Below are 25,829 nucleotides of genomic sequence, written 5' to 3' on the forward strand. Positions count from 1 at the left end.
GTTGTGTATGTTCCATTGACTTTTCTAATCTGGAAGTCTTTGTGGCAGCTCATGTTAAATAGTACAGCAAGAGCTAAATGCTATCTCTGAAAACACATTTTGAATGTTTCCAGAGAAACTGGTATAATAGGTGTTAGTGTCTGTCAAATGCTAGAAAGCATAAAAGGTTTTGTATGAAGCTATCTTTCCGTAGTCGTGTTAAAACAATGCAAGTACCAAATCAATTCAGTGACTGTGTCATAATCAGCAACATGTCTTTAAAATACTACATTTATAAACATATTTACCTTGTTCATTTTTCCACAAAGTCCTTTTTAAGTGATGTTTCACTTACTTGTCTTTGAATGTGAAGCCCGTCTGTGAGGTTCTGTACTTACCTGCAGATGGAGACAGACTTGACTGAGTGTACAGTGTTAAAATATCTGGGAACAAATGCCCCCTTCCTTCATGTTTCAGGAAGACATCTTGTCATTGCAGGACTCTTTCATTCATTAAGTGGGGAGAGGGAAAATCACAGTGGGGCTTTTAAAATGAGGTATCTTCATTTTTGTTTAGAACAAAGTTAACTTATGAGTGTAACTCATCTGTTGGGGTGAGGGGCGAGGTATCTGTGTTCCCTGGTCCAATTACTACTATATTGCTCTACTGTAATTCTAATAATTTACTTTCCATCCACTGGTAACAGTTGGTAAAGGGTCTAGAGAGCAGCAAAATAAAATAGAAAGTTGCCCTTTGAACAATGACCCCCCCCTGGGATATAAATTTCTGCTTCCTTTGTAAAAGTGAAGGCAAATATGTGTTGGATAACTGGACAATCCTTATTAGTTTGGAAACGAAAACTGATTATGTGTTAAGAGTTTTTTCATAAATCCTTTATAGACAAATCTAACAAACTTTTTGATGTTTCTATAAACAAGGAATTTTCAGGGAACCATCACTTTCCATCTTTTAGCAAAAAAACTTAAACTGCAATTGCAATTTACAATACAATTACAAGTTCAGGACTTTACATACACTTATTGCCAAGGCCAATGCACCATTCAGTCCTAACAATTCAGCATGCATCTGGTTGGATGAGATTTACGAGCTCATACAGTCAATATCCCTAACCCCAAGTATGTTGGGTTTTGTGCCTTGCCAAGTTTCAGTGGAACTCATCTCTTACCAAGCAAGTTTCTTTTAGCAGTTTAGCTTGCCAGTACTAGACTAGTATTAAAGGGTTTAAGAAAATGTAGGTCAGTTGTTGTAAACACTAAATTGACCACTGAAGTGGCATAGTTGTGTCAAAAGAGTAATGAACTGCTGTTGCAGACTTTCAATTCAAAGTTTTGCCACTAGCAGACTTCTGTGATTTCTTATTAAGGAAGAAATCCTATGGTTAGTTTTAATTCATTTTAGAAGAGCTTAATCCCCCACGATTAAGCATTTTGACTGCCCTGAAATAAGTTCTTTACCAGCTATACAACACATCCACAGAAGGATCTAGCTGAAATTCTAGAGAGCAGTGGCACTCTGAGCCTGTCACACATCCCCTCATTAAAGTGCAAACAGTAGAGGAGCCTCAGCTGTACTGGAAGCCTTTCGGTTGTCGGCAGAGTTGAAGCTGAGAGAAGAGAAGAATCCCTGGCCCTTCTTGGGAAGGCAAGGAGAGGGAGGAGGTGTAATTCGAACTCTGTAGTGCATTAGTTGGAGCTGCTCGTTTTGGATGACCAGTTTCTTTCTTTGGCACAGGCTTTTATCCCTGTGTTGACTGATGCTAACAGTGCAATTTGATTGTCCAGCTGGAAGTTGCTTGTGGCATTTAAGAAGCATCAGTGTGCTCAAAACATCCCTATGGCAGATCCGGTGGGAGAGCTGTGCTCTGAGCTGGCTGCTGGAGAGCACAGGGAATATTCAGGGTCACTTTGCATTGCACCTGAGATAGTATTCTCACTAGATGCCTGTATGTAAGCACCAAATTAATCCATCAGAAAGGCACGTCTTGTATTTTCTGGAGCAAATGAAACGTCTTTGTTTTTTTCTCTCACCTAATTTGAGGAACCAGCATGTAGAAACAGGTAACATCCTTCATGATAAGGAGAAGGGTTTTGTCTTAAAGTGAGAGTTTGTATTCTATACTTGAATGGAACAAATATATTGTTTTACAGATTAAACGTTATATAATTTTATGCTAAGCTTGCTGAATTCAACGTGAGGCCTAAATGTAACATTTTTACTTTAAAGAAAAATCAATTTTCTTCATGTATATGTCTGTCTTCAGTTCTGAATCTGTTGCTTAGTTTCTTCCTCAGGTTCACTATCTGGAACATATTTATGACAGACAAAAAAGAAAAATAAACAAAAACCTCTATTGTGTAACTCTCTTAAATAACACCCAAGAAGAGCTACTCTAGTAGGTGTAACTTCACTACAGGTCCTGAATTGAGATTTCCACACATGTTTAAGAACAGCTTTTGACCTGGACTAATGGAAATCATTTATTTTGTAGTCTGAGGTACCTGAAGTAAATGAGTACTTTCTGAAAAATATTCACAGTGAAATATTTGCAGTGAAATAGTTCTGTGGATAGCCTTTCTCTTTCTCCTGGGACCTTTTCCAATACAGTTCTCCCTCTGACCCTACTTTTGCTTTTAAAAGAAAACTTTCCCTTTGTTCTGAGGCTCTAAGTTTTCTTAGCTGTTGATTTTGAAGTGCCATGTCTGTCTGTGCTAGGTTTTCTTTAATAACTGTTTTACCTCATGTTACCTGAAATGTGAAGTAGTCTGTAATTGCCACGTGTCCTCTCAGCTGGGGCCTCACTCACCAGCATGTTAATGCCTGCTCCTTCATGGTGAGTGGAGCAACTCACATGGAGCAGCTGGCCAGGCAGCTGGGGAAAGGGGGAAATAAGGTAACTTTGCTCTTTGCAACAAACATGAGACTTCGGTTCTGTTAAATAAAAGATCATTTAACTGCCGGTGCTCAAATAGCTAGCATGCTTTTGTGTGGTACCAGCCTGAGGAGCAGGTCTTTGATCTGCCTAGGGTAACTGCTAGGGCCCTGCTAAAGTGCTGATGTGTAGCACTGGGTTTCTAGAACTAAACAAGGTATTAACCCAATTACATACGTTATTTGTAGTGCTGATGGTAATATTACTTTGAAGGTAAAAATCTTGCTGTCTTTGTTCTTTCCCAAAGTTTTTGGAGTCTACAGGTGGAAGGGTTTTTTTAATACCCCCATGGCACTTCTGTTACGAACTGAGGCCTTGTTACCTAAGCCTCTAAGCTAATGTTGAGGTGTCAGAAATTCTAATTTATAGGTTTCTTAGAAAATGATAGGCAGCACCTGACTCTAGGCATCAGTTTCAAGGTAACTTTTTCCTCTAGGAAATAGGAGTTGTAACTCAGTTGAGGGACTTCTGCAGCTGGGAGCATGATCACTGGCTCAAAGTCAAGGAGGGGAAAGAAAGGTTAATTCAGGCTGTTTTAGCACAGGTAGTATTGCAGCAAAGACTCCTAGATTGGAACCCAGAAGATTAAAAACTGCTTTCTGTAAGTACCTATCTCTTTCACTGACATAAGGAAGGGTATCTGTACAGGCCCTTTGCAAGATGGTAAGAAGTAAAATGAGGGTTCTTTGGTTTGTTTTTTTTCTTCAACTCTGGTTGGAAATGAGATGTAATTCTGGATTTTGAGCATATTTACACTACAATAAGCCATCATATAGCAGTAAACATTGTTTCCACATTTGGGTAGTGGCCTTGGGATAAAAGACTTCATGTTTAACCACTAACATTAAGTTGCCACAATTCTATTTTTACCTTGCTTGCTATCTTGGTTCCTCTGTGTTATTGGACTTTTTTTTTGAGACTAAATACAAGGTGAATTCATCTTTACCTAGGCTAAGTGTGTTTAAATAATTTCTCTTGTTGCTGGTCATTTATTTTTCAGTAATATGCTATATCAGAAATTTCTTGAGAAACAGACTTCAAAGCACTCATGCCATAATTGCATACAGTGTACCAAAAAAACACTGTAAGAATCACTTACTTCCTTTATGAAACCGAACGCTTTTTAGGAACAAAAACACCAAGCGTCTTCTCTGTAATTCTATTAACAGGATGGTAGTTTGCAACAAAGTTGTCGTGCTTATTTCAACAGTTTGAAGCTGTAAAACTAGAAATACTTCAAAAGCAGATTCTTTCATGACCTGTCTGTTAAACTAGAAGTTGAAGTTTTTCTTCTGAAACTGATAACATAAGTATTTCAGATGTCTCCAAGAAGCTGTCTGGTGTATTATTCTTGAAATTTGATAGGTTGAAGACTGAAATTGTTTTTATTAAATTTTAACATACCAGAAATCTTCCTAAATGACAGTTTTTGGAAACACTCACTCATGAATTTTTCCAATGTGCTCTCATTCTTAAATAGCTTATTCAGCCTGTCATCAAATCTTTTTGAAGGTCTGTTGTAACAGATAATACCAAGAGAATCAAGTCATCTGAGGATGCCTATTATACATGATTTCATTGTACCTGGCTGTCAAATGTATATTTATCTATTTAGGTTCAGGCGAAGAAAGAAGAAGCTTTGCCACCATCGCTTAGTCAAACCATTCCAACTTTCTATTTTCCTCGAGGATGTCCTAAGGAAAAAGTGAATATAGATGCTGTGATTGCCAAAATTGAGAGAACTTTCTCTCAGTTTCCAAATGAGAGGGCAACTTTAGACGACATGGGGAAAGTTGCAAAGGTGAGAATTTGCTGGCTGGCTTCTTTCAATACTGTATACCTATGGAAAGGAAACAGGAACTATGTGCTTTGTTTTCTTGCATTATGGGTTTTCATTTCCAGCAAGGTAGTGCTAGTAAGACAGCATACCTGCTGATGTTGATAGCACAGTTATGAGTGGAAAGCTTTGCATTATGTCTGTCTTAAAACTTACATTATTCTTAGAAAATCTAACAAACCATAGAACAAAATGTGTTCTTTGTTGACCCATAGACTTAAGACAAAAGCCACTCTTGGTATGCACTTTGATTTTTAGACCTCTACAAAATTAGTCATGTGGTGGAAAGTGTTCCTATCATTGGTATAAAATCTTCTGAGTGCTGTTTTTCTTAAAGCACTGTCATGAACATCCACTCTAAAGATGCTGAAACACAGAATCATTTGGTAATTTGAAATTATAACTCTTTAGTCAGTCATGAAGAGTTAGTTACTGTAGAGTAACAAAATACCAGGCTTACAAAGCAGCTAAGATTTGTAAATTTTGTAGTACACAATAAGCTAGTTAAATCAAACTTAAATTTTTAATCAGTGCTTGAAGTATCAGTGCAAGTCATGGTCTTGGTCATGAGTCTTAAGTTCTCATCCCTGTTCATGTCACTTTGCATTTCAAGTCCAGGGCCTAGAAGAATAGAAGCAGGCTCTTCTCCAGAGCAGGATTAGGGGTTGAGGAGCTCCTAGCCTACCTCACCAGAAGAGTTTAACTGCTAAGCTGAACGGTAGGATTCCCTCCTTCCACAGCTCCTTTCCAACTAGAAGGGGTGCTCCAGCAAGTGAGCTGGAAGGGTCCAGTCAGGTACAACTCAGTCATGGAAGGCACCCTCCTGAAGGGTAGGGAAAAGCCTTTCAGGCTGAGCAGGGTATTTGTTAGAAACACTTCTGTAAGTACTGGTTAAACTAATGCATGAGAAATAACTCTCCTTTTCTGCCAGTGACCTTGCGCATCTTGTAATATTTAGTCTTCTTTGAGATCCAAATGAGCTTCTCAGAGATGTTGGCACACCTGATGACTCCAAGGCATAGTCAGTGTCAGTCAAGAGAGCGGCACTTTGCTGTGAGGACTGAGGAAGCTTGGAGCAGATGCAGAAGCAGCGCTGCAGCTGTATGGGAACACTCAAGTTGTGGAGGAGTACCAGCTGTACTGGTACACAGGAGTACTGTGAAGCACTGCTGGACAGGGCAGGCCAGCCTGCTACCAAAAGTCGGAAAGATGTGCGTGCATATGCAACAATGCAGATGACTTGAGCTATCCTCCAAGCCAGACAAACGTAAACTGGCTGCAGTCCAGAAGTTGTGTAACTGTTTGTGCTGCCCGGAGCTCAATTTAAACATATCCAGCCCAATAGCAAGGGCTCTCCTCAGCTGCTTGGAGGGTGGACAGACCAGACGTGACTACATTCATCTATTAGGAATGCTGCAAGTTGCTTTGTTTTACTTGCCTCTTCTGAATTTTGGCCTAAAGCAGTTGCTTTAAATTAGCTAGTTTGGAGGGTGTAGCTAGTTTCAGAAATAAATTTAAAAAAAAAAACTGTGCTTACCATAGCTTCAGTAATGCTTCTAATCCCCTACAGATACATGTAATGTTACAAAAAGTTTTTTCCCATGATGTTTCCTCTGTTTTTTCCTTAACACTTGTAAAATTTAATTTTTTGAAAGACTTATGAGGGAGTAACCCTCAAGTAAACAATCTTGTCAATGAATTGACTTGATGTATACTTTAATTATAGGCTTGTGAATGCCCACTTTACTGGAAAGGTCCTCTGTTTTATTGTGCTGGAGGAGAACGAACAGGATACGTGTCAGTTCATAAGTTTGTTGCAATGTGGAGGAAGTAAGTAGATCACTTTTTCAGAGATACTGTATTTTTAGATGAAATGTGATAGTCTAATCTCTGAATGAGTCTATAAAGGGGAAGAAAACACTACCATAATCAACCATTGACAGCAAACTTTCACCTGGGACAATGTAAGTAGATCATTCCTTTAAAACAAGCAAACAACTCTATATTATACTTAAAGATTTTTAAATGCTTGTGATAAATGACTGGCTATTTATGGGAAAAGTGAAAACCACGGCACTAATTTGCAGATGTCATTTCTGGTCAAAATGCTTTCTTCTCTTTTTACTTCCTCTTTAGTTTCCTAGTTCTAACTTGAAAATGTCCTTTCATATAAGCAATTACTTTGAGTACCCCCTTCTCTAATGTAAATGTACAAGAATATACTGCTTTAACTTCCCTTGGAGTGAACTTTGCCATGTGTGATTAATTATCTTTTGAATTAAATGTTGTGGTTGCAGTTTTGTAAGACTTGTTCATGCTAATTTGTATGGGCATCCTAGGAGCGATTTTCTGTGTATGGTAGTAAATGCATATCTTTACATTTCAGAATACTTCAGACCTGCTATGATGATGCTGCAAAGTTTGTTCATCTTCTAATGAACCCTGGATGCAACTATTTGGTGCAAGAAGACTTCATTCCTTTTTTACAAGTAAATTGCAACTGAAACTAGTTCTAGAAAACAAAACAAAATTACGAGCTTGCAGAGTTTTTTAGCTAAACATGCATTTTCATGGTCTTCGTTAAAGTTTATTAATAATACTTTGTGTAGCTCACTTCGTGTTGTCCACTGAGATGCTAGTGACTTCTTTTAAAGTTAATCATTTTATGGCAGGTGATATCTTTTTTTAAAAATCTGCAATAAGATATATGGATTTGAAATTGTTTGCAGGAATAGCTTGTATCAGGAATTTTTGGGGGTTTTGAAAAGCAGTTGAAGTTACTTGTGTCAAGGAGGCCCTTTGGAGGGCGAAGGAAAAGTGGCCTATGAGTTCAAGATGTAATACAATTTCTCTCAAGAGCAGCGAACAAATTTATAAAACCTGAATTGACTTTTAGTGCGTCATCATCAGACACAGTTATAAGCTACAACAGTCAGTGTTTATCTGGCTAGTTTATTCAAAATTTTCTGCCTTTGTAAAATACAGGAAACCTTCAGGTTATATGGCTATTAAGAGATTATTCTATTCTTAAGGTCATCAGTGTTTACATGAAGCACGCTATAAATGAAGTTATTAATTATTCTACTTAATTTGAACCCTCTTGCTTAAGGAAGGAGTTATGCTAATCTGTGCTATTTGTTTTATACAGTCACTAATGAATACTGTTCAGGATATTGTTATTCCTTTCTCTGTAGGACGTGGTGAATAGTCATCCTGGCCTATCATTTTTAAAAGAAGCATCTGAGTTTCATTCTCGGTACATTACCACAGTAAGTGTTTTTTATTTGGAAAAGCTATTCTTGTTAATTAAGTACAAAAATCAGAATGGTTAAAATTAGTTGATAAGCATCTTTGTCCTTTGGAGGGAAAAAAAAGTTGAGTATGCTGTCAGTCTTCATTTCTACATAACTAGAAATATTGTGAAGAAAATTGATTTCTTTTAGCATTGTAGTAGAAAGTGGTGAACTTAATACTAGGAAGAGAAACACTGAATTGTAATAGCGCAGAATAAGTTAACGAACATTGAAGAAAAATGTACTGTTATCTTAGTCTACATTCACAATCAAGTAAGTCTATACTCATTAGAATCCCACCCTTTATTCTGGGATTAATTAAATGGAATTTTGAATGAAAAGTCTATATTAACGTGATTATGTTCAGCATCAAGTAAAGTAATGAATATATTGAAGCTGCTTACCATTTTCCTCTCCGGGGATTTTTCTTTTTAGGCAGGTTTTTTTATACAAGAAAAGCTCCATTTCTCTCTTTGTAGAGTTACATGACTGAAGTATTCTTTCTGTACACAAGGGAAAAATCAGTGACATTAATTTTTTTCAACTGTAGACTAGATACCCAATTCCACTGAAGTCTCAAAAGATGAAAACTCCACAAAATGATTTTCCATTCATTCTGTGCACATGAAAACTAGTTTAACGAATATTCCCCAACACAAACCATGTGGAGTTGGTCATATTTTATCCAGCTTATAGTTTTACCCAGACCTAAACTGCGGAAGACTTCTTGAAGTGTTTGGTTTTGGTTCCTTCTATCCTTCCTATAGAGACTGCCAGCCTATCAAGTAGGTCCTGATGTATTAGTTTTTACTTCTTTTTGTAATCATTGCATGAGCTCCCGGTGCCTTCTTGCCAAATGTGACTAAAGGAAATGTTCTGCCTGTGAGAGTAGTTCTCTTGATTAATGGATTGTGGTTTGTATCAAAGCCTGCTCTGCTTAAAATCATGAAAGCTTGCTGTAGGAAGGAAAAAATCCTGCCACTTCCAGTTACTTTTCTTTGGATGAACAGCTTATTTGAGTAGGTCTGAGCCTAACAATATTGAGTAAACTAGTGCTGGCAGCACTTTACTAACAAAACTTAGTATAGTTTCAAGAAAGATCCATGTTTAATCAAAATTCCAGAAAAACTAGTATTTTTAATAATGTAGTAAGAATATTTGGAATGCCATTCTGCAAATAAAAAATGGCAAGAGGACTCTGCTGTTATTTCCTGTCTTTGTTTCAGGATGGACTAACTGTTAGTGGTAAATTGACTTATACAGCCTTCTAAAATTCTGTCCTAGAAATTGTTACTAATATAGGTGACTTTACTATAAGTTAAAGTAAGGCATTTTGGACCAGGTGATCTTGTAGGTCTTTTCCAACCTTTATGATTCTATGATTTTATGTACTCACCTGAATTCAAAATAGCCTTAATCTTACTGCATGAAGCTTTAAAGGGTGTTGTAAGCATTGCAGTTGAATATTTAATCTCTGTTCATGCTAATTCCAGTTAGCAGTTAAATGAACCATTTTTTTGCAGTTTGTGTATGTGTGCATGTGTATGTATACATACACTTCATACTTCTGTTTAGTGAAGCAGGTGTTTAAGTATTGTTCAACCATGGAAGCAACTGATTCTGTCTGCTAGGCAGTGACTTAGGTTGGTTGGTCAGCCTAGTGGTAAGGTTAGGTGCATATGTTCAAGATAAAGCTGAATTACTTTAAAAACGTTTGTCCTGACAAATGGGATACTACGTTTAGTCTGCAAGTATGTTGTATGTACATCTTAACTATGAATTCTTGAAATTCCAATCTCCACAGTTTCCTTTCCCTTATGACAAACCGTTGTGCAGCCTAGTAAGGAAGGCAATTCTCTGACAATTGGCTTGTACTCTGCTTCAATTCACTTTAGAAAACTGTCTATTATGCCTGTTCCCAGTTGTCTCCAGCAAACATTCAATTTTGTTTTTATTTTTAGACCAGTTAAATGTATAACAGATGAGATAATGACATGCAGATGGATTAAGTTGCAAAGCTAAGGCAAAACCTTTTTAGAAAAAATTGCTTTGTAGTATAAGCCAAAAATGGGCCTTCCCTAAACTCACAATTAGAATTGAGCTAATTAAGTTTCAGAAGCAGGCTGGTCTATTCTCCTTTCTACATCTAGGGAGCCAGCTGTTCTTTTTCAAAGTATGAGCTGCAGAGCTTACTGTATGCAACAGTTTAAGCTTTATTTTAAAGCATCATGAATAAAACTCTTATGTTTGTACTTTAGTTTAAAGAAAACAACCATTTTATTGTTATGCTTCAATTAAAACCTGAGGTGATGAAAACTTAAATGAAAAGGTCTTTAGTTTGGAAGAGCTTTTACTGGGGGAGGAAGGAATTCCTAAAGAGATGGCCTTTCTTGGCTAATAACTACTGTTGTGAGTAAAATCCTGTACATGCAACATTTAGTGCATTGCTAATCAGCAGGTATAATCCATTTCCAGTTAAGCAATTACAGTTGATAATACCTTAGATTTTTTTTTGGTCTACTTTATTATTGATGAATGAATTATTTGGAATGTTTATCTGGTTGAATTCAGTATTCACCTCAAATATTTTGACTTAAAAATTAAGAGAAACAGTGTTCTAAAGGCTCATGTTTGTAAATGGGCATGTTTGGGCAGGAAGAAACCAAATGAGGTTTAATAAGAGCAAGTGTAGAGTCCTGCACCTGGGAAGGAACAACCGGATGTATCAGTACAGGCTGGGGGACGACCTGCTGGAGAGGAGCTCTGAGGAGAAGGACCTGGGGGTCCTGGTGGACGACAGGTTGACCATGAGCCAGCAGTGTGCCCTCGTGGCCAAGAGGGCCAATGGGATCCTGGCGTGCATTAAAAGGAGCATGGCCAGCAGGTCAAGGGAGGTGATCCTCCCCCTCTACTCTGCCCTGGTCAGGCCTCGCCTGGAGTGCTGTGTCCAGTTCTGGGCTCCCCAGTACAAAAAAGACAGGGATCTTCTGGAAAGAGTCCAGCGGAGGGCCACAAAGATGATACGGGGCCTGGAGCATCTTCCCTATGAGGAAAGGCTGAGAGACCTGGGTCTGTTCAGCCTGGAGAAGAGAAGACGGAGGGGATCTCATCAATGTGTATAAATACCTGAGGTGTGGGAGACAGAGGGATTTGACCAACCTCTCTTCAGTGGTTTGTGGGGACAGGACAAGGGGTAATGGCCACAAGATGGAGCACAGGAAGTTCCGCCCCAACATGCAAAAGAACTTCTTCACGGTGAGGGTGACAGAGCACTGGAACAGGCTGCCCAGGGAGGTTGTGGAGTCTCCTTCTCTGGAGATTTTCAAGGCCTGTCTGGACGCCTACGTGGGCAGCCTGCTCTAAGGAACCTGCTTTGGCAGGGGGGTTGGATCCGATGATCTTTCGAGGTCCCTTCCAACCCCTTCAATTTTGTGTAATTAAAGCTAAGCAGGTTATGCTAAATGCATGAGTTTACCAAAATGATCTACCAGTGAAACTGATTTAAGTAGAAGTGTTGTATACTCAACTGAATGAATTTACTTCTGATTCCAATATCACTCTTGCCATAGAAGATAGTCATATTTCTTGCTAGATTTTTGTTATTCAGTTACAAATAGTTTGTGCTATTTTTAGTAGTAATGTAGTCTTTTTTCCATCTAACTTTAAATAGAATTAAATGGGGTGGGAGGGATGTATTATCTGTTCACCTGCAGGAAGTATTGTTTCTGTCAGATGTTGGTTGGTTATATTTGTGTGGACTTAAGTTAGGACATCCATGTCCCCTTTTTATTTGTCACTTCTTCATTTATGAAGTAAAACTTTCATAGCAAATATAGGTCTTTAAATCCAAAGCCATGAGATACATTAATGGGTTTATTAGATGATATCCTATAGTTTTGGAAGATTGGGAGGCAGTGAAATTGTCAATAGACAAATTCTGGATAGCATGTGAATATTCTACAGCTTCACTGTGTGGGGCGTGGGTACTGCAGCATCGAAGTAAGAGTTACCTAGATTAGATATAGATGGAAGTAACTTGGGAATGTGACATAAGAGAAGCATCAAAGTGCAAGTAATGGAAAGAACAGACTTCTAAGCCCTTCAGTTTTGGGGAAAGATGGAGTCATGTAAGGTAGCTAAGGCTTATCTTTGGTCACAAATATTTGTGAGGGTGCGTAGTTAGCATACTGAAAATCACATCTTCATTTTCTTTTTCTTGCAGGTTATACAGAGAATATTTTATACAGTAAATAGGTCCTGGTCTGGGAAAATAACTTGTAATGAGCTCAGGAAAAGCAACTTTTTGCAGGTACGAAATATCTAAAACTTTGCAAGATGTCTCTACAAGTTTAAAAACTGTAACTAAATGTTTAAGGGAGTAACATAAGCATTTTTTCCTTTTGCAAAACTAGTGGGACTAAATTGCATTAATATGTATACAGTAGAATATGTTTAAATGTCATCTTTTATCTAGATCTGTCCATGTGTAAATTTGATTAGCAAAAGTCTGGCTGATGTCTTCGTTCTTCTATGGACGCATTAGCTTTCAACCTTTTCTGTTAAGTCTTTTCTGTCATACTGCATGGTGTGCCCTGTCTCTGAAGATAAAAATTGTTCCATTGAAATATTATTAGGTAACAGTAATTAGTTTGGTTATCAGAACTCAGATCGCTCAGCAGCTGTCTTAGAAATTCTTTAATGTGTTCTACTTATCCTTCTGATAATAGAATGTGGCATTATTGGAAGAGGAAGCTGATATTAACCAGCTGACAGAGTACTTCTCATATGAACATTTCTACGTTATCTATTGCAAATTTTGGGAGCTGGATACAGACCATGACCTCTATATTGATCGGAAGGATTTAGCTCGACATAATGATCATGGTATGACAAATGAAGCATCTTTCTTTACATGTGTTATGTGATCTTTAAGCTCTCACCTGAGAAAGTGGTTAGTCGCAAAGGACAGCGTTCATGAGTCTGTAGGTGTAGGTGATCCTGCTGACTCAAGAGATAAAGTAGGACAAGTCATTTCTGATGTTACTTTGTGTCTCGCAATACCTAATTTGAGGAAAATCCTCAATTTGAATTCGGATTGTGGTGAGGAAGAGGAGGAGGAAATAAGCTTGAAAGTGTATAGGCTTGATAGGGGGGGAAGGGAGACAAAAGGAAATGACCTTAAGTTGTGCCAGGGGAGGCTTAGATTGAATATTAGGAGAAATTTCTTCACTGAAAGAGTTGTCTTTAGTGAAGGAGTTGTGAAGTATTGGAACAGGCTGCCCAGGGAAGTAGTTGAGTTGCCATCCCTAGAGGTCTTCAAAAATGTGTAGATATAGTGCTTAGTGACATGGTTTAATGGTCAACTTGGCAGTGCTAGTTAAAGGTTGGACCAGATGATCTTAGAGGTCTTTTCCAACCTAAATGATTCTATTATTCTGTGATTCTAGCATATGGAAAGAGTGGAAAAATAAGGCAAATGTGTGTTGTTGCTTTGCTTATTTTAAGGATTTGTTGACTCAGCTGCAGGACATCTTGTTTTGGTACCATTTAGTGGCTTTACCTTTTCTGCATTCACAATATACAATGACTTTGGGATTCTGTAGTCTTGTACACTTGCACCTATTTCAACTATTCTTGTACCTTTTATGGAACTGCTATGTTTTCTTGTTTCGTTTGTTGTGTCTATTGTCATCTTTGTCCTTTTCAGGACTGGAAAGCTTACTTTAAATGCTAAGTAACTAAGGAATATGATCTTCCATTAAAAAGGAACAAAAAGCATTCTGATAGCCTTCTGCAGGCAAGCTTTCAGAAGTTATACTTTAGCACACCGAGGGAGGGAAGCTTTTTTCATTTGAGAGGTTGCTTTAGTAGGTACAGTGTAAGAAAGCAAGCAGAACTGATATGAGGCCACAGGCAGTTTATTTTGCACTATTTTACATCCTTTAGGCCTAGAAATATTGGTTAAAGCTTAACAGTTGCTGAGACCTAGACTAAATAAGAGCATAAAATGGACGATACCCAGATTTAGTTATAAAAGCTTCTATTTCTGCATGTCAAAATCAAATAATCTGGATTCATCAATCTCTTTCTTATTGTCACTGGTTTAAAATTAGATCAAACACATGGAAAGAAAAAGTATTGAAGTATTTAGGTATTGTTGAGCAACTTCAGTGTTTTAAGAGTAGATAGGAAGATAGCGTATGTCTGAAACAAATTGGCAATCCTACAGTTCTGGGGATAGATGTTAACAGGGGCCAATATTCCTACTAAAATAATGTGTTGGTGGCATCTTCTAAAGTATATAAAACAGATGAGCAGTTTGAATGGTTAACCACTTGGTTGAATTATCAGTATTTCTACAGTGTTGAAAAAGGAATTGAGAGCTAGAATAATCAGAAGTAATTCTGCGTCTATGAGAATAGGGTTGTATGCTGCTTTGAGTGCCTTCCACAAATTCCTCAAGTTGCTCTGCATGTCCCTTACAGGGGTTGTGGTCAGTTGAGATGTATCTAAAATCCCTGAAATTTTTCCAAAATAAAAATATGAATCACAACCATGTCAGAAATAGATCCATGTCAAAATCAACTAGGTATGCTCATAATCCATTAATATGCAATTCTGTTTTGGCCTTTTGCCAAAAGCAGGGTCACAAACTGTAATGGCACTTGAAAACATGACTGACTTGTCATAGAACTAGTAAATGATATCTTACTAATCAGCCACTCATTACTTCTGTTATGCTACTATTTCTGCGTCAAGTCTGAATTCAAAGCTGGTTGTTTGGTTCTAGCTTTGCTCTGGAGACTGTTAAGTCATCCTTTCTGAGAGGACTCAAAGGGATTAATGAGTACTAGAGTTGATCTTTCTTACAGGTGTGTTTATGTGAGGTTTCCAATAAACTCTTCAACTAGACAGTACAAAGCAAAAATTTGTACATAACTGACACAACTTTAAACCCTTCTTTCACAGCAATATCAAGTAGAATGATAGAGAGGATCTTCTCAGGAGCAGTAACAAGGTAATTATTTTGTATACTGATCTAAATCCAATCTAATATTTATATACTTGCTGGTTAAATTGTGTGTGATTATTCCCAGAATAAAATGACCTCATTTGAAACAGAACAATGAATTTCGGTACTTAATATTGTTAATCAAACTTGAGAGTATTCATGGAACCTCTGGCTCAATCCAAGATCTTTACTGTTCTTTCTTTATCCGTATGAACACTCACCATTTGCGATTGTATGGCATAGCAAGGATGATAATGAGGAAGGAAAAGATGTTGGCATTGTCTTTCTGTCCCTCTAACCTGTAGAATTTTCAAAGGGATTTGGGCCTTTTAACTACTACTTATAAAATGAACACTTGCATGAATAAGTTTACAGAAATAAATCTGTTTGATATGTGCAGCTAGAAAGCTATTAATAAACTGAAATAACATAACAAAAGCTGAAATGAATGGCATAGTAATTGGCAGGCATATCTCTAGAGTTTATTCCATCTTGGGTTTTTTGGGCAAGACAAAGCATACGTTGTATCTTTCTAGATATCACGAAGATAACAGGAAAAGATTTTTTTTGGAATGAAATATAACATGCGTATTAACTCCCTACCTGACTTTTTTGCTAGAGAGGCTTGACTGTGTCTTCAGAATATATTTGGGTGCTATGTTCTGTAGTATGAGTAGAAACAGATATAATTATGTTCTTGTCACATACACTTAAGATAGAAATGAAAAAAATATTTATACTTGCATTCCAGTACTACTTCCAGGTGATGAAGATAACCAAAACTTTTGGTTCTTCTGGACAGAGTGCTGTCCAGCTACTACCTTCCTCTTTAAGGATCCATTGCAGTAGAAACAGAGTTCACAAGCTCCCTTATCCTGAGTGACTATAGTCACTGACATGTCACCTTCAAAAACTTCAAACACCCCATCTTTTGGGAGATAAATATAGTTAATAGCACCAACGGAAAATATTCCTTAATTTTAGTAAAACCTATCTGTTTTAAAATAAATTCTCTATATTTTTTCCCACATGGGCTGTCAAGAGGTAGAAAAGCACAAAAAGATGGAAAAATAAGCTATGCTGACTTCGTCTGGTTTTTGATATCTGAAGAAGACAAGAAGACACCAACTAGGTAAGAATGCATGTGTTTTAGCAGAAATAGACTGGCTTTATTGGTTTTCCAATCCTAAAAAGGGGGGACCTCTGTTGCTCAGCTAGAACTTTGGGAGAGACTAAACTCTAAAAACCATGAGTGGGGAAACTGGCCCAGTTGGCTGAATCATTGTTATTTCTAAGTGTTGCTCTGTTGTTGCTGATGTAAAGATCTGTTTTGATAGTTTCTAACAAGCTTACTATGTATTGTTATTCATATGTTGCATGTTATTGACAAGAACATAAAAGGAAACCACAGGTGTTTCTTGATGCCAGTGGCTTTGGGGAGCTATACAGTTAGCACTAGCTGTAGAACATTCATAAATTTATTGCATGATTTATTGCATTACTGGCTTGTTCAATATGAAAAAAGAACTTGGTTCTGATGCACAATTTCATTTTTCCGTTGGCTCCCTTGATTATTTTTTTACGTAAAGCTATATGTTTTAGTCCTTTCCTCTTTCACCCCTCACAATTAAAGCGTGTTTTCAAATGCAAATAATGTTGTGTAGCAGGGCAAGTACCAGAAGCTTTTATCACAATAGGTGTTCCTTGTCTAATGACTTCCTATGGTATTAGGGAATGTAGACTTAAGTCTAGTCTTGAATCTGTAACTAGCGTAGCCTTTAAAACAAGCACCATAAATTCTTAAAACTGTTTGCGTAAACAGTTCTTTGTTATTACTTACTTTCAGCATTGAATACTGGTTTCGCTGCATGGATCTTGATGGGGATGGTGTCTTGTCTATGTATGAATTGGAGTATTTTTATGAAGAGCAGTGCCAAAAATTAGATAACATGGCCATAGAACCTTTGCCATTTGAAGACTGTTTGTGCCAGATGCTGGATCTCGTGAAGCCACAATATGAAGGTAATAAAATCCTTTTCTATTCTCTAACTTCTGCTTCTCTGGGTTAGGAGTTAGTGTACCCCTAAGAGCAATCAGTTGGTCATACCAAGAATAAACCTTTATTTGGTGGCCATGTCTCGAAAGCCTATTAGTGTTTATTAATTGAACAGTCTTCCAAGAACAGGCAGGCATTCATTTCCACACTAAAATTGAATATGCTGCCTTAAAATTCCATGAAGTCTTAAACATGGCTACAAGCCCAAATTTGTCTCAAATAGAATCCTTTCTGCTGACTGAGGTGATGCCCTCAATAAATGCCTCCTGACTGTTCTGCTGACTTGCTGCTTACCTATTCAGTACTCAATTAAATGAGATTCCTTCAGATGGAACAGTATTTAAATGGTGTTTGTGTCTATAGATCATTATTATCAGACCTTCTAGGGTACAAGCCTAAACTTCCATTAGGAAATTCATGATAATGGGCTTAAAGGTAGCTGAATTTTAAACCATCCATAGTTGTTGGCCATTTTCTACATTCATTTGAATCTTCAGTAGGCCTACATGCTACCTTCCTGCATTTGACACATGATCTTTAGCTGATCAAAATCAAGTTTACATTTTATGCCTGAAAAAGAAAAAAAAATCATAATGGAGCGTAATGCTAATTTCATTATTGCTGTTCTGTGCTGCTCAGTACTATAAGTGTTTTGTATGCTTTAGTAAACATATTACTGCAGTGTTAAGAGTGACATTTTGTATGTTCATGGCCTCTACCTCTGCTGTTTCTGATACTGTCTCAAGTTTGATAAAACTTGTACCAGCAGTGAGTTAGTCTCCAGGGACTTCTTGAACTCAGGACAACTGAGGTCAATCTGCATCTGAATTTAATGTCTGAACGCTCCTCTATAGTTAACACTAATAATCCTTATTATGGCTAGACTTCTTAACGTGAACTTCAGTGTGTAAAAGGATTTGGCTTACACTCCAGTTGCTATTATTGTACAGAGTCTGCATTGCAATAAATGTAGAACTTGCATATTTACACTTGAAGTGTTTGATAGGAGTAATAACCTCTAAGCCTTATACTAATGTCTGTTTTTTTATGGTAAAAGGAAATTGTTGAATGCTTATTCTTTTGTTTACCAAACATGTTGTGCTAGTGTCTCACTTATGTGCTTTTGTAGGTGAAGCACTGAGTTGCCTACTTGAATTTCAAGTATCACTTCAATAGTGTGTAAGAAGGTGGTTCTGTTTACTGTCTATAAAATTATGGCTACTGTATAAATTAATATGTAGTCTTGCCTATTGCCCACCTTCTTTCCAGTATTAAGAATATTTAATTACAGGAAACTTAACTTTCTTGAAAGAAAGACACTTATCTTTTATGGAGATAAATTTCACGTGCCAAAGGAGCTGAAATAGCTCAAAACTAGTTTTAGAGGAAATAAGTTTCACGTTATTTAAACCAAGTTGAAATGAATTTGCTAGGTAAAAACACTAAATTATCATAAACACTATTTTATCATCTACCTTTAGAAATGGAAAAAAAAAAGTAATAAGTATGTTTGGCTGGAAGCCTAGTCCTAGATATCAGTGGAATGAAGTCCTACATCAACATTCACATGTGTAATGCAAGGGGGGTCAGGGAGAACTAAAGAAGTGAAATAAGCTCTGAAGAAAGCATTTGTTATATGCTTGCCTACAGTAACATCCCAGACTTAAGGTGTCCCCTCCAGTCTTGTATATTGTGCTTCTGAAAGGCAGACATTTTTGATGGTGTCTCAATTCTGCGTTTGAAATGAAACAAGGTTGATGTGTCTGATCCATATGATGAACTTGATGAAAGGAGGCTGTGAAAGGTCTCAACCAAGAGAAGAGTTATTTAGGACAACAAAAATAAAAGCTACTCGTAAAGAGCTGATTGTTTTCCATGTCACACAGTTTTTACTAAAAAGATGGATTACTGAAACGATTCTTCCATTTTCCTAACACAACCTAGTCTCAGCAATTGATACTTCAGTTGGTAGATTTGAAGCAAAAAAGTAACTTCATATATGTAGCTGCACTGTGATACAATTTACTAAAGGATGCTTTGTGTACCAAAACCCAAATTCATGAATTTGTACAGACCTAGATCTAGCGATTTCAATTTCATTCTGTTCCTGTTGGTCTTTGAGAGACAGTGCGGGTGTCTGCATGAGCATTAGGTATTGAAGCTCCCATTGCAGTAAATGGAAACAGGAGAGTAAATCAGTAAACCAAATATAGGTATCTAACTTAAATAAGCTCCCAATTTAACTAGGACTCAAATCAGTTGCTTGGTTGTGGAGAGATGCTGCCACTTGAGATGACCCGATACACCAGACATCTGTGCGAGTCTGACAGATATGACACAGGTGCCATGGGGGATTTGTTGTTCTGGAGCATCAGCTGTAAGCCAGGCAGAATACACGAGGGCTCTTCAGATGGTGGCAGATGTGTGGCAACCATTTCCAAACGGGATTCAGATTCAAAGACCCCTGCTTCCCTCTGATGCCCTTGAGTTATACATTGTTAAATATGGAATGCTGTGCTGAGGAAATACTGTTGTAAGTCTGGCTTTTGAGCTCTTCCATAACATCTACAGTTAACTACTCCTTGACAACAGAAGACTGCCTATATATAAGGTGAATTAATAAAGGAGAGTTTTAAGGATAGCCATCTGTCTTTCCTTGGATGTCTGGCATTTTTGAGTCTTTCTGCAGAAGCTTAATATTCAGCCTTGAAATAAGGCAACATGACAAATACTTCTAACACTTAGCAGATCCATTGTTTTGGGCTTTTGAAGGATCACTTTATAAAACAAAATACTTCTGAATTTTTTGCCTTCCACTCAAACAATAAATACTGGTCAGCCTGGACAAACAAGACCAATTGCTTTATGGAAAATTCACTCATATGAAGCACAGTCACATGCTCAGGTCTAAAATAGATGCTGGAATTTTTGGGTCAAATAGAAATTATTTTTCAAGTAGGAGTTGAAGGAGCTTAGTGAGATGGATTACCTTCGCTTGTATAACGCAGAATAATTTAGGCAAAAAGAAAGGGGGAATCCCCTTCATTCAGAGAAGACAAAGGGATGCTGAAAGAGGAGATTTCTACCCACTACCCAAACACTTCTTAGGAAGGAATGGCTAGCTCTCTGAAGGCTTCTGTCTCTTTAGGAAACTTGGACAACTGGCTTAAATGATCTTTAAATCTAAGTATGGTAGACTGCATTTCACTTCAATAGGAAGTTCTTCAGTAGGATGATAGATTTTTTCTTTGCTTTAGCTGAAATATTTAAAGATTTTGTCTGTTTTGAAGGACACTTTTCTAGGTAGGTATTTCATCTATTCAGTCCTCTGCTATTGCATTGAGTATCAGTAGCAAATGATCTTGAGCATAATGATGACTTAAAGAAGAATATTATTCAAAAGTTTTTGGCAAAAAGATATTTAATTATAATTATCCTATCTCTTAATCTTGTTTACAGGAAAAATTACTCTGCATGATTTAAAGAGATGCAAGTTGACAAACGTGTTTTTTGATACTTTTTTCAACATTGAAAAATACCTCGACCACGAACAGAAAGATCAATTTTCTATGTTGCGGGTGAGTTTGAAGCTGTAAAAGTCTCTTTAGCTACGTGCTTAATGATTAATACAGTTTTGTGTAACTTGCAATGTGATTGTTTAGGATGGTGAAGGCGAAAGTCAAGAGTTGTCTGACTGGGAGAAGTATGCTGCTGAAGAGTATGATATCTTGGTAGCAGAAGAGGCAGCAAGTGACCAGTGGAATGATGGGTAAGAATGTAGCAGGAGAGTTGGTACAAGTCCTTTTTACTGATGCAGAGCCTCACAATTACTGCCACTATTAATGCTATTTTTGTAGACCATTGCTGTTGGTTGTGTTTAGCCATGTGCTCAGTGAGCGAGGAAGAACCTCCCTTGTATCTAGAATGAAATATTCTTTGAGAGTTTGTGATCACATGAGTTTTGTCAAAGAAAAGGTCCTAAATCAAATTTTCAGAGGAAAGATGATTTTAAACAGCTTCACAGCTAAACATGATACAACACTTAGTTTCTCTAGCTTGTTGAGTCAATGAAAAGCATCATTAAGAGCTTTATGGGGGAAAGACTGAGTTCTGAACTAAAAATTATATTGGCTTAAAGTATTTTCTAACTGTTCTGTAGGAGTAAATATGAAAATTTTTGCTCTTTCAGAATCACTCCTTTACACTTGCTAGGCGACTTCCAGAACCTCTTGGAATCGTGCTGTACTTGGAGTCAGGTTTTCAAATCTTGTTTTCAGGTGGGAGCACTGAAGCTCAGCTTCCAAAATCCTGAATTTGCCATTCACCTTTTCATTATTTAAAAAGATAAGTAAAAAAAGAACAAATTTAACTTGTTTTAGGCCTTAAGTTGGGGGACCTGTCTAGAGAAAACATCTTTTCCTGCTTTTCCTATATCAGAAAAACAAGATCATCTTCCATGCCAGACAGCAATATTCATTTTCAAAATGTCTGTAGTTCTTGGCAAGGATTTAGAGAATTACTAGCTTGATGTTTAGGAAACTGTTCTAAAAGTTGTCCCTGCCCTTGGGAGGGGGGTTGGAATTAGGTGATCCTTTCCAACCAAACTATTCTATGGTTCTAAAACATGCAAGCAAAATCTTCTCAACATACTAAGTTCAAGAAACTAAGTTCAAAAATCTTCTTAAAAGAAAGCATATGAGGGAAGAAAGAGGGGAAGAGTTGTCACCCAGCCTCTTCAACACTGAGGGCATCATACTGTTAACTCCTTGTGGAAGCCTCCCCAGAAGTGATTAATATTACAGAATTAACTAGCCAAAAAAATTACTGAAGCTTTGTGCTGTGAGTTAGGCAATATTAAGCCTTCAGTGCATTACCTTGTGCATACCTTGTGGTAGGTATAGAATATGTATCTGCATTTTTGACACTCATCTGACACTAATGCAGAGTGTAATAGCTTAGATTTGATGCATCAAAAGAAAGAATAGCTTCTACAGTCTTGCTGGCTGTGAAGCGTTACTCATTGATAAATCAGCTGATAAAACTAGTGGGATTCTTATAAACCAGTGAAGGATTCAGATTTTTGGTCCTCCTTTTAGAATGTTCTAAAATTATTAAGTTAGAACCATCAAGAGTCAAAACATGAAATTACTGGTGGACTTAATACAGCACAGTAAATCAGTGTATCAGCAGGTCAGCCTGAGAGACCAGGCTCAGGACAGGAATAGCTTTAGAAAAGACTTGAATACTCTTAAATCTGAACATCTTATATCTTAATTAAAACCACTTCCTGAAGCATTTTACAACATTGTGGTTTTACCCTTTTTTCTCTGCTGCTGCTCTGTTTGTTTACTTCTGTCATGGTAGGTAGTTGTCTCTCTTCATCTTCCTGTTTTAAAATCTTGTTGTTGTGAAGTGGTAATCCCATTTCATCTATTCTGAGACACAAAGTTGCAAAAGACATGTTTTTGACAAAGATGTCTGCTCTTAGTGAAGATGAAAGCCACAAAATTCACTGCAAGTATGCTTACCTCAGATTGTTTTTGTTCTTTCCTACAAATTTATTCAAGGAGTATCTGAAACCATGGTTCTATAGCTTTATGCATAAAATAAACAAAACTAACTAAAATGCAAAATGTCCTTCAAACTTCCAGATTATTTAAAAATTCACCTTAAACTTCACTCTTCAGTAGACTGCTAACAGCTCTTGGACATTTACCTTTTCAGGTATTTCCATGAAGATTTTCTCCATGGCATAGGCATTGTCATCTTCAGAGGTTTATACAGTCAAGTATTAAGTATTACAGACAGTGTTGTGGAACTTCTGTAAAACAGAATCATAATAACCCTAAAACTTGAGGGGAGGAGGGAGGTGTTCACTTTCACCATGTTAATATACTCCTTCAGGAAAATCGGTGTGTTATTCTAAGAATAGAATACAGTTTTGTGTCTGGGCCAGGGCAATCCCAACCACAAATACAGGCTGGGCAGGGAATGGGTTGAGAGCAGCCCTGAGGAGAAGAACCTGGAGGTGCTGGTTGACAAGAAGCTCGACATGAGCTGGCAGTGCACACTCACAGCCCAGAAAGCCACCCGTATGCTGGGCTGCATCAAAAGAAATGTGGACAGCAGGGTGAGGGAGGTGATTCTCCCCCTCTACTCTGCTCTTTTCAGGCCCCACCTGGAGCACTGCGTTCAGCTCTGTTTTTCCTAGCAGAAGGACATGCAAGTATTACAATGAGCCCAGAGGAGGGCCACAAAGACTGTCAGAGGGCTGGAGCACCTCTCCTATGAAGACAGGCTGAGGGAGTTGGGGTTCTTCAGCCTGGAGAAGAGAAGGCTCCGGGGAGACCTTACAGCGGCCTTCTAGTGTCTAAAGGGGGCCTACAGAAAAGCTGGGGAGGGACTCTTTGTCAGGGCATGTACTGATAGGACAAGGGGGAATGGCTTTAAACTAGAAGAGGGTACATTTAGATTAGATATTAGGAACAAATTCTTCACTCAGCGGGTGGTGAGGCCCTGGCACAGGCTGCCCAGAGAAGCTGTGGATGCCCCATCCCCAGAGGTGTTCAAGGCCAGGCTGGATGGGGCTTTGGGCAACCTGGTCTGGTGGGAGGTGTCCCTGCCCAGGGCAGGGGGTTGGAACTGGGCAATCTTTAAGGTTCCTTCCAACCCAAACTGTTCTGTGACTTTGCTTCTGTCTAGACAATGCCAAAGCAGATCCTTTTTCAATATCAGCTGTCACTGACTTTAGTAAAACATATCATTATCCATCTGTTCATTTTCATGTTCAGCAGGTGATTATCAGTAATTTTTCACTAAACAAATTGCTTTCTAGTCTGTGCTTTTAATACATGGTTACTATCACTTCCTTGTGTTCATGCTCATTTTATTAATGCTTTTGATGTTTTGTTTTGTTGCATCTACTGCAGGCATATTGTTTTCCCTAATCCAGCTTAATTTCTGCTTTCTTGAAAGGAACTGGAAGGATTTCTGTCAAATGCATAAATCTTGCATCTGACAGTGTCTAACTGAAGAGTAGTCCACTACAGCATTACATACTAGAGCATTTTCTTTCCAGTATAGCTGTGTCTTTCACTCTTCTGTCGCATGCAGAACTTGCTGGTAAACCAGCTCAAATTTAAGTAACTTCCACAGAAACTGTGGTGCATGTGATTATTTCCTGAAAATATGAAACACTGGAAATGATGTTCTTCCTGCAGGTGCCTTGTTAGTGTTGTGACATTTGGGTACTTCACAATTTATCTAAACTTTTCTTTTTTTTGCCCATTTGTATGTAGGTACGAAGCTGAACTGAATCCTGTAGACCATCAGAAGGCCAATGTCCTGAAGTATCAAATGGAAAAAAGACCATTTTTTGAAATGCCTTCCCATCTGACTGATGTAGACTTGGATGAATATGACTATGAAGAGGACTTTGAGTAGCTGTTGCGGTCGACACTTGCAGAAGAGAAGGGACAGTCTGCAGCAGGTCTGCTACACACTACACGTTTCAGTGGGGTTTGTTTCCAGGAAGTCAGCTCAGTTTTGTGCTTAAAAAATATTTAATCACTAGACTACCTTTTAAAAGAAATGCATTTGTATGGGATGATGAAACTTTTGTATTTATTCAATAGTCTATAGTTTTTAAAATTGATTAAAATATTTATTTACAGATGTTGCATAATTCCTTCTTGGAAGAATAACAATATTTGACTTTTAGAGAAGAGTAATCTACTGTTTTTTAAGAGAACTGGTGTAGTTCTCTCTAAGTTGAGGCGTGGCACACTATCTCCATCCCATATGTAAAGGGGCATTCCTGCCTTGCTATGGGAGGTAAGGAGATGACTTATACCTGGCCGGCAGTGCTTGTGTGCTCATAGACAGCGCTAGGGTTTTTGTGCCTTGTCGAGGAGATTGACTGAGCGCATGATTCAGCCCTTACTTACAAATGCAGTTTTATTGGACAAGCCGAGCGTATTGGTGCATAAGGAAGACTAATGCCGAAACAAGTTGCTTCTCTTCTCTGTATAGTCCTTGTTTGCCCCGACTTTAACTTTGCTTGGCCTTTTAAACTTCAGTGTTTTCATTGACGTTCATTATAAAAAGATTATTTAATAGTGCAGTCTGTTTTAGTGTTCATACTTGATCCAAAATGAGTGTGTTAATTCTTGTAGAAGGAACCAATTTTTTTAAATCCTTTGTATAAATGTTACTTGATCAGTGATGTGCACTAATTTGTTGTGGGCATTCAGTGCTTTTGTCTGTCCTCCCCTTCAGTTGTTTGCTATTGACACATTCCATGGATATTCATACAGTGTCACAGCAGCTTGAAATTGTTGCCTCACTCTTACTGTTAAACAGATTTTGTTGAAAAAATGTACAAAAAGATGTAAGTTATTTTGGTTGCAGTGTAGATCTGTTTAAAATGTTTAAAAATCATGTTTGTATTTTGAAATAAAGATTTTCATACATGTAATTTAACAGCTCTAGTTGTTATGTACTACATCCAATTAACTTATGAAAGAACCACTTAAGCTATGGGTTACATATGTATGCAGTCTGGTTGGATAATTACACCAAGCTGCATCTACAAAGCAGACACGTTGTAGCAGGTTTTTCCCCATCCACATGGCAGTGATGCTACACAGCTGGAGGAGGTACAGAGGAGTCTGTGCCTTCAGTTCATCGCGTGGCCTTCTCTA

The 25,829-nt window shown here is 37.8% G+C and overlaps 1 protein-coding gene across 5 annotated transcripts in view; it reads left to right on the forward strand.

Moving 5' to 3' along the window:
• The window catches only part of PPP2R3B (protein phosphatase 2 regulatory subunit B''beta), a 51,245-nt gene extending 25,639 nt beyond the window's left edge, over positions 1-25,606 (forward strand). For 2 of the 5 annotated variants that reach the window (XM_035558098.2, XM_050710235.1), the window contains exons 3-15: positions 4,545-4,730; positions 6,493-6,596; positions 7,153-7,255; positions 7,961-8,035; positions 12,282-12,368; positions 12,787-12,943; positions 15,029-15,077; positions 16,114-16,203; positions 16,918-17,093; positions 20,587-20,705; positions 20,790-20,896; positions 21,317-21,404; positions 24,426-25,606. In XM_035558098.2, coding sequence (XP_035413991.1) covers positions 4,545-4,730; positions 6,493-6,596; positions 7,153-7,255; positions 7,961-8,035; positions 12,282-12,368; positions 12,787-12,943; positions 15,029-15,077; positions 16,114-16,203; positions 16,918-17,093; positions 20,587-20,705; positions 20,790-20,896; positions 21,317-21,404; positions 24,426-24,437 — 1,353 coding nt within the window. In that variant the 3' untranslated portion in view covers positions 24,438-25,606. The remainder of the gene's footprint in view (positions 1-4,544; positions 4,731-6,492; positions 6,597-7,152; positions 7,256-7,960; positions 8,036-12,281; positions 12,369-12,786; positions 12,944-15,028; positions 15,078-16,113; positions 16,204-16,917; positions 17,094-20,586; positions 20,706-20,789; positions 20,897-21,316; positions 21,405-24,425) is intronic. The other 3 variants (XM_035558097.2, XM_050710229.1, XM_050710232.1) reach the window with 2 other exon arrangements.
• The last annotated feature ends 223 nt before the right edge of the window (positions 25,607-25,829 follow it).

Source organism: Cygnus atratus, chromosome 1, assembly GCF_013377495.2.
Source record: "Cygnus atratus isolate AKBS03 ecotype Queensland, Australia chromosome 1, CAtr_DNAZoo_HiC_assembly, whole genome shotgun sequence".
Taxonomy (NCBI): Eukaryota; Metazoa; Chordata; class Aves; order Anseriformes; family Anatidae; genus Cygnus; species Cygnus atratus.